The 9,592-nt window shown below is 37.6% G+C and overlaps 1 protein-coding gene across 1 annotated transcript in view; it reads right to left on the bottom strand.

Moving 5' to 3' along the window:
• Positions 1–221: 221 nt before the first annotated feature.
• Positions 222–9,592, bottom strand: part of LOC133654408 (taste receptor type 1 member 1-like) — a 14,303-nt gene continuing 4,932 nt past the window's right edge. The window contains exons 4-6 of the mRNA XM_062054722.1: positions 6,908–7,114; positions 4,835–4,955; positions 222–1,150 (exon numbers count right to left, since the gene is read on the bottom strand). Of these exons, the coding sequence (XP_061910706.1) occupies positions 222–1,150; positions 4,835–4,955; positions 6,908–7,114 (1,257 nt within the window). The remainder of the gene's footprint in view (positions 1,151–4,834; positions 4,956–6,907; positions 7,115–9,592) is intronic.

Raw genomic sequence — 9,592 nt, 5'->3', positions numbered from 1 at the left:
AATGAGAAACTGGAAACATGTGACGTATCATATTGTAATTGTATGTATATTCAAAATAAACAAACACCATAACCATTACCATAATCTTGGGCAAATAACATTGGCAAAGATTAACACAAATATGCGAGTAATAGGCTGACAGTCAATTCAATAATATTTTGACAGAGTTTCTGCATGTGTATAGTTCCTAACTAGAGAAAGAGTAGTATTAATAGGGCTGCTTACTGGCTTATTGTTTTAGTGTAGTCCTGGATGAGGCCTTGGAAGTACTGCTGTGTGTTTTTGTGGGGTTGAAATATGATGATGTAACATTTTGGGAGGAAATACCACAACATAAAGGAGTAGATGCAAGAGAGCATTGTCAGAGCATTCAGGGTTTGGAGGTACTTGCCTTTATAAAGCACATCAACAGTTGCAAAGATGATCCAGTTTAGAGCCATCAGAAGCAAGCAGAAGGTTATGGATTTGGCCTCGTTGTAATTTTTGGGGAGGTCTTTTCCCATGTAGGAGAAAATGAAGCAGATGATGCACAAAGCTAATAAAACAGTAATAGGAGCAGTAACCCTTGCTGAATTTGTGTCGCAGGTCAGTATGATTTTGTCAGGAGACCACTGAGTGTCGTTGTACGGCTTGGGGGTGGAATGAGAGTAAGTACTGGCAATCAGGACGGACTGGGTCATAAACGTCCCTAAAATGACCAGCCACTGCCCGTGATATTTCATCCACCAGCTGTAGACTTTGGGGAACTTGGCAGCCATTTTGAAAATGCAAACAATCTGGAAAGCGCGCACAGTAAAACATGCGATACATGTAGTGTAAAACAAAGAAAAGGGCCAGTGCCTTAAGACACACGACAAGTGGGTGGGCTTGCCGAAGAAGAAGACGATGTTCACACTGCACAGACACTGACAGCCCAAAATCAGGAAGCACATGACGCCACCGGCCGACCTGACGACTGGCGTGTTGTAGTTGCGAGCAAAGACGACACACATGGTGACCGCCAGGCCCAGCAAGAACAACATGGCCACCAAGATCGATATGGTACTAATGTCTTGAAATGAGGCGTACTGCACCTGTCGCTGAGTGCATGAAGTACTGGCTGCTGTCGACCACTCTGTCTCCTTGCACGCCACACACGTGTACGGATCATCTGTGGGGCACACAAGTCAACACAGACTACTGCTTACTTCAGATACACGGTAACAGGAAGGGTTAGTCATGAATTATTCTTGACTCTGTTCAGCAAAGAAACCAAACAATGGAACCTCTGAAGTGCAACAAATCAGAATTTGCAAGCATACCTCACATAAGGGATGGTTATTGTTTACATTTGAACCAATTTACTACCAAATCGGTACATGAAACACGGCGCCACATTTAACAGTGAATATACATGAAAATAAATGGCAACTTATTTTGACTGTTACTGCATATGCTTTACTAACAGACTGATGGATAACTTGCTCTAAAATATTGAAGTATTTTATTTTTGATAACCAAAAGAAAAAATGCTAGAAATTCTTGTTGCAAAATCAGAGTATTAAGTGTAGAACATACCCAACTGCGGGTAGTAAATTTTTCTATCAAAATTGAAATAACAAACAGTTCATTTAGCCAGAATGTGCTTTATTTTTGTAGGCCATAAAAATACTGAGGTGGGCCATTTTTAAATAATATAGCAGGTCACTTTAAAGGCCTACTGAAACCCACTACTACCGACCACGCAGTCTGATAGTTTATATATCAATGATGAAATCTTGCATACATTGCAACACATGCCAATACGGCCGGGTTAACTTATAAAGTGCAATTTTAAATTTCCTGCGACACTTTCGGTTGAAAATGTCTAGATATGATGACGTATGCACGTGACGTCACGGAGAGATCCAATACAAAAAAGCTCTGTTTTCATCCCAAAATTCCACAGTATTCTGGACATCTGTGTTGGTGAATCTTTTGCAATTTGTTTAATGAACAATGAAGACTGCAAAGAAGAAAGCTGTAGGTGTGATCGGTGTATTAGCGGCGGACTACAGCAACACAACCAGGAGGACTTTGAGATGGATAGCAGACGCGCTAGCCGCCGACCTCACCTTGACTTCCTCCGTCTCCGGGCCGCCGACCACATCGGTGATCGGGTTAAGTCCTTTGTCGCTCCGTCGATCGCTGGAACGCAGGTGAGCAAGGGTGTTGATGAGCAGATGAGGGCTGGCTAGCGTAGGTGGAGAGCTAATGTTTTTAGCATAGCTCTGTGAGGTCCCGTTGCTAATTTAGCTTCAATGGCGTCGTTAGCAACAGCATTGTTAAGCTTCGACAGGCTGGAAAGCATTAACCGTGTATTTACATGTCCATGGTTTAATAGTATTGTTGATCTTCTGTCTATCCTTCCAGTCAGGGGTTTATTTATTTTGTTTCTATATGCATTTGAGCCCGATGCTATCACGTTAGCTTCGTAGCTAAAGTGTTTCGCCGATGTATTGTCGTGGAGATAATAGTCACTGTGAATGTCCATTTCGCGTTCTCGACTCTCATTTTCAAGAGGATATAGTATCCGAGGTGGTTTAAAATACAAAACCGTGATCCACAATAGAAAAATGAGGAAGTGTGGAATCCAATGAGCCCTTGTACCTAAGTTACGGTCAGAGCGAAAAAAGATACGTCCTGCACTGCACGCTAGTCCTTCACTCTCACGTTCCTCAACCACGAATCATTCATCCTTGCTCAAATTAATGGGGTAATCGTCGCTTTCTCTGTCCGAATCTCTCTCGCTGCTGGTGTAAACAATGGGAAAATGTGAGCAGCCCTTCCTCCTGTGACGTCACGCTACTTCCGGTATAGGCAAGGCTTTTTTTTATCAGCGACCAAAAGTTGCAAACTTTATCGTTGTTGTTCTCTACGAAATCCTTTCAGCAAAAATATGGCAATATCGCGAAATGATCAAGTATGACACATAGAATGGATCTGCTATCCCAGTTTAAATAAAAAAAATTCATTTCAGTAGGCCTTTAAAAAAATGTGGCAAGTCACAATAAATAATGTAATGGGTCATGTTAAATGATGTGGCTGGTCACTTTAAGTTATGTGGCAGGACACTTTAAATGATGTGGCAGGTCCTTTTAAATGATGTGGTACCTGACACCTGTGCAATGCATTTTTATCCATTCAACCAAGTTGCCTTTACGCTTGACAGGGCTTAACTTATTTTCACAGTTGGCTGGCTGACAAAAACGTTTAAAGAGTGAAGTACTGAATAATGAGGAGCTTCTTTGTACTATTGTATAACATTTAATATTAAAATGTGATATTGAAATACTGTTTTTTTGTCGACCACACACACTTACCCTTGGTGCAGATTAATACAATTTCCATTATATCCTGTGCGGAACATTTTCTTCTGGACAATCAGTGATGGAAATGTTAGAATAGAATAAAGCATGTGTGTCAAACTCAAGGCCCGCAGAAGCCTGGAAATAATGTGCATCAATAACCAATAATCAAATGCATAGATAATTGTGCAATATTAATGAGGCGATTATATATTAAAATTTGATTTGAGCCGAGGATGTCGTCGTGGCTTGTGCAGCCCTTTGAGACACTCGTGATTTAGGGCTATATAAGTAAACATTGATTGATTGATATTAAAATTCATATATATATACACTGTTACAAGTGGCCCTCTGAGGGCAGCCATAACTACATAGGGGCCAGTGACGTGCAGTCAGGGGAGGCAGGTGAGGCGGGGCCTCACGTGCCATCATGGAAAGAAAAAAATTTTTAAAAGAAAAAAAATTCATTAAATTGTTATATGTATCCAGTGATTATACTATAAAGTTATTTTCTATTTAACTTCACCAGTTTTAGATTATTTTTTATTCAAAATCGCTTAATTATCACATTTGCCTTTAAAATACTGAGAAGAGACTTGCGGTGAGTCAGCAGCCAGTTGAGCCTCACCATGTATTGCGCAATGACTCGGCTAACTGCTGGCCTGCTGTGCAGTGAGACCGTATTGCTATATGAATTATATTATAAATTTCCATACTTTAGTTAGCTGAGGTATATAATGTACAGTGTATTTTGTCAACAACTGTATGTGTGTAACATATTTCTTGTGCTGAGCAATCATAAAACGGCTGCGAAGACGCACTGGGTGAGGCTCACAGTTCTCCCGCCTCCTGGTGGTAGAGGGCGCTAGTGATCCCAGGGATCATTCTTGCGACTACTCAGCTGCAGAATAAGTGACAACAAGCAGCAACAGTTAGCAAGTCAAGTGCAGCGTTTTGTTTTTTTCCTCTCGCCTCGACTTTTAACATGGAGGATTACATATCTAAAATAAAACAGTTTTCTAAACTGGACTTTCAATCGAAGCAGGAGGTAATAATTAAAGGAAGATCTCCATCGAGACAGAGAGACTTTTAAAACTGAAGAAAGATAAGGAAGACTTCTATAAACAAGTTATCAATGCTTTTATTCAGAAGGAGCGGCGCATGGACTTCATTTATAAGTAAAGGTAAGACCATAATAAAGTTTTTTTTAATTAAATGTGCTTTTTTGTGTGCTACAGTTTGTATGTGTAAAGAATGCTGGTATGAGCTTTTACATAACCCGTTAACTGCTGCCAATCAAATGGTGAATAAGATACTCTTTAGGGTTTATATGTTTGTAAATCTGACTGTGATGAAGTCAGTGCCTCACCAGCCATGAACCTCACCGCACGTCACTGATAGGGGCTCTCAATGAACATGAATGTAATGCATTACATTATTGTCTAATTAGCATAAAACAAGTTCTACAACGGCCGCGCTGCATGTGTATGGTCTTCATGATGATGTACCTGTGATGTTGATGTAGGTTCTTTTGGGACATTCCTCACACGTAAAGCAACATTTGTAAATTCCGTCTTGTTTCTTTGCAAATCCTACAGGACATTCCTGAGAGCATCGAGATGTTGGAACCTGCACACGACACAAAACCGCAACACAGTTACATAAAAAAAAATGTGATACCTTCCTGCATGTGTGAAAGGTAACTGATCTTTTTTATTTACAAAATACTGATTTTTGTTAAGCTAGTTAGTGCTTTACAATTTTTAGGGGAAAACATCTTTATCTTGCTTTTTTTTCCAAGGTTTTGCAATACAGGAAGGTTAAAACTTCACCTTCCAGGGACTATTAATCCTGCCATTCAATGCCAATCTTTTTCGTTAAACGTTTGTACAAGTTTAAAACAATCGCAATCCAATTTTTTCTTTTAGCCTGTTCATTGTATGTTAGCATTAAGTTAGCAGCATCAGAGCTAACCTTTAAATAAAAAAAATTCATTTCAGTAGGCCTTTAAAGACAAACTTGCTATAAGAAACATATGTTTAATGCTGTAAGATTGTTTGTTAAAATGAATCCAAGAATGCCATTTTTTGTTGTACCCTTTATTTAGAAAAGTATCGGAAAGTACAGAAAAGTATCGAAATAATTTTGGTACCGGTACCAAAACATCGGTATAGGGACAACACTAGTATGTATCTATCACTCATTAACATCTTTGATAATGAGAATTATTTGGATTAATTTGCTTAATTTTAGCCTATTAAATAATTTTAAAATCATTAAAACATAAATTTAAAAAACACAAAAGATTTTCATCCATGCCCGGGATTTGAGCCCAAAAACTTCCACTTTTTAATGTAGGTACTAATGACATCCACCACACAGCCGACAGAAGTAAAAGTGGAAATTTGGTCATCATATTCTCATTAGTGATAGAGCATGACGCGGCCAGGAATACGTTTGGGGTAAAATATTAAATTAATTCAATGTTTACATTTTAATGTGCTTATTCACACAAAACACCTACTGATCGCGAAGCCCATATGCATAGCGCCTGTTTTGCATTCAAGATTACCATTATTAGGCTGCTGCCCCCGTGACCCGACCTCGGATAAGCGGAAGAAGATGGATGGATGGATGGATTATTGTACAGTTAGCGTTTCACAGCAGTTTCATTCATGTGAAACCAACATTAGTTACTTCAGTGTGCTTTAATCTTCTGCTGACAGCACATTTCGGCTCAGATAATGTTTAAAGTAAAAAGTGGACTTCATTGTGTTACGTTGTTGGAGATGTAGCAAGGGTCTGTGCTGACCAAAGATCGTACATTGAGAAAAGGATGATATAACTCATGGTGGCGTACTGTACAGCGCACACGATGTGCTACACAAAGCACATTTACAGTCAGTCATTTCATCTTTTTATCAGCTAGAAAAAATACAGAGAACATGACCAAGCTTGTGGCATCGTATTCACAAGACTTGAGGCTGTAATTGCTGCCAAAGGTGCATCAAATGACTTAATACTTATGTACGTGATTTTTTTTTTAATTTGCAGAAAAAATACCAAAAAACTATTCACATTGTCACTATGAGGTATTGTGTGCAGACTTTTGAGGAGAAAAAAATATGTATTCCATTTTGGAATAAGGCTGTAACAACAAAATGTGGAAAACGTGAAGCGCTGTGAATATATTCCGAACGCATATATTCATATTTTATTGTATTATTAATTATAAATAATTATTTAGATCTGACATCAATTGAGCACAAAGAACCTTTTTAGCATTAAAAAAAAATATTTTTGGGGCTTGAAAATATAAATTTCAAAAACGATTTTGAAACTATTACTGCTTTAAAATTAACATTACCATCTACCAGCCAGGCATACAAACTACAAAGTTTTTAATCACACATTTTTAACAACCTGATAGGAAACTGTTAATCTTTTTATTAGATATTATAAGTGCAATTGTACATCCAAATACATTCTTTTCACAGCTCTCTTGGCACAAAAAACTGCAAATACTAAAATTGACACTAGCAAATATCATCTTGACCAAAAAATGAGGATAGATAACTTACCATCCCGTTTCCATGCCAACGAATCTTGGTGTCATTAATAAAAAAGTTATTTAAGGAGGGAAACTCATAAAACCCAGCCTCCTCTATGTCCCCACTCTGGTTCCAGAAGACGATAAAATAAGATCCAAACTTTGGATCCCCGTGCTCATCAAAGTGAATAGTCTGGTTTAAAAGAGAGAAGTTTGACTTCTTCAGCTCTGCCAGAACCTGATGGAAGAAGCATTAAGTGAGACCACACACATGCACATCATTTTATGGCTATTTGCTATAGGACAGAGGTGTCCAAAGTGTGGCCAGGAGGCCATTTCTAGTCGCCATGGAATGTTTAGAGGCCCGCGGCACATTCTAAAAACACTATTAGTAAGGCTCCAATTACTTCACATCAAATATTCCACTTTGAAATATTTTTGGGGAAAAAATGCCACATTTTGTGGGTTTAACATAAAAAAGGCCACAAAACAAAGAAAAAAAAAACATTAAAAAAAAACTTATATTCGACAGACAGATCTGAAGTTGATCTAGAGATTAAGGCAATTAAACAAAAAACAAACAATTATGTTTGACAAATTGTCAGCAATTTTATGAGTGCAGCCCTTTTGGATCCTTGACAATTTTAGTGGGATTTAGGGTCAGATTCATTGCTCAAAAATAAAATAAAATAAAATCAATGTTATGAATTATTGACCTATTTATGGTTTCATTTACTTCATATCAAATATTCCACTTTTAAACTTTTTGGGGGGAAAATGTTGCATATTTGGTGTTTTTGCCACAGAAGTAGGGCTTTTAGTTAACACAAAGGGGATAAAACATACAAATAAAACTTACACATTTATATTGACACATAGATCTAAAGATTTAAAAAACAAATGCTTTTGGGGAGCCCTAACGATTAAAGGCCTACTGAAAGCCACTACTACCGACCACGCAGTCTGATATTTTATATATCAATGATGAAATCTTAACATTGCAACACATGCCAATACGGCCGGGTTAACTTATAAAGTGCAATTTTAAATTTCCCGCTAAACTTCCGGTTGGAAACGTCTATGTAGGATGACGTTTGCGCGTGACGTCACGACGGCAACGGAAGTATTCGTACCCAATGTGTCACCATACAAACTGCTCTGTTTTTATCGAACAATTCCACAGTATTCTGGACATCTGTGTTGGTGAATCTTTTGCAATTTGTTTAATGGACAATGGAGACTACAAATAAGAAAGTTGTAGGTGCGATCGGTGTATTAGCAGCGGACTACAGCAACACAATCAGGAGGTTGTGTTGTGTTTGAGCTGGATACAAGACGCACTACCGTGAGTACAGCTTTGGCTTCCAAACATTTGATCGCTTGCCCGTACGTGCGTGTCGCTATGTGCATGTCACGTACGTAACTTTGGGGAAATATATGTTTCTTGCCGACTCTGATGGCGGCCGGGGTGTCGTCAAAAGCTACAACGCCCGCCGCCGCCGCCGCCGCTCCGTAGTTAGCTTCAATTGTTAAGCTTCGCCAAGCTGGAAATTATTAACCGTGTATTTACATGTTCATGGTTTAATAGTATTGTTGATCTTCTGTCCACCCTTCCAGTCAGGGATTTTTTAAATTTTGTTTCTATCTGCATTTGAGCCTGATGCTATCACGTTAGCTCCGTAGCTAAGTTAGTTAGTTTCGCCAAGCTGGAAATTATTAACTGTGTATTTACATGTTCATGGTTTAATAGTATTGTTGATTTTCTGTCTATCCTTCCAGTCAGGTTTTTTTAAAATTTTGTTTCTATCTGCATTTGAGCCCGATGCTATCACGTTAGCTCCGTAGCTAAAGTGCGTCAACGATGTATTGTCGTGGATATATATATATATACGTATATATATATATATATATATATATATATATATATATATATATATATATATATATATATATATATACGTATATATATATATATACGTATATATATATATATACGTATATATATATATATATATATATACGTATATATATATATATATACGTATATATATATATATATACGTATATATATATATATATACGTATATATATATATATATATATATATATATATATATATATATACATAAACATACACTACCGTTCAAAAGTTTGGGGTCACCCAAACAATTTTGTGGAATAGCCTTCATTTCTAAGAACAAAAATAGACTGTCGAGTTTCAGATGAAAGTTCTCTTTTTCTGGCCATTTTGAGCGTTTAATTGACCCCACAAATGTGATGCTCCAGAAACTCAATCTGCTCAAAGGAAGGTCAGTTTTGTAGCTTCTGTAACGAGCTAAACTGTTTTCAGATGTGTGAACATGATTGCACAAGGGTTTTCTAATCATCAATTAGCCTTCTGAGCCAATGAGCAAACACATTGTACCATTAGAACACTGGAGTGATAGTTGCTGGAAATGGGCCTCTATACACCTATGTAGATATTGCACCAAAAACCAGACATTTGCAGCTACAATAGTCATTTACCACATTAGCAATGTATAGAGTGTATTTCTTTAAAGTTAAGACTAGTTTAAAGTTATCTTCATTGACAAGTACAGTGCTTTTCCTTCAAAAATAAGGACATTTCAATGTGACCCCAAACTTTTGAACGGTAGTGTATATATATAGTTACATTTTTTTTTGGTGTGCGGCCCTTGGTGGCTCCATAACAAAA

This window comes from Entelurus aequoreus, linkage group LG07 (assembly GCF_033978785.1).
Source record: "Entelurus aequoreus isolate RoL-2023_Sb linkage group LG07, RoL_Eaeq_v1.1, whole genome shotgun sequence".
NCBI classification, from domain to species: Eukaryota; Metazoa; Chordata; class Actinopteri; order Syngnathiformes; family Syngnathidae; genus Entelurus; species Entelurus aequoreus.
The sequence above is the reverse complement of the archived record's forward strand: the minus strand, read 5'-3'. Positions and strand labels throughout refer to the sequence as shown.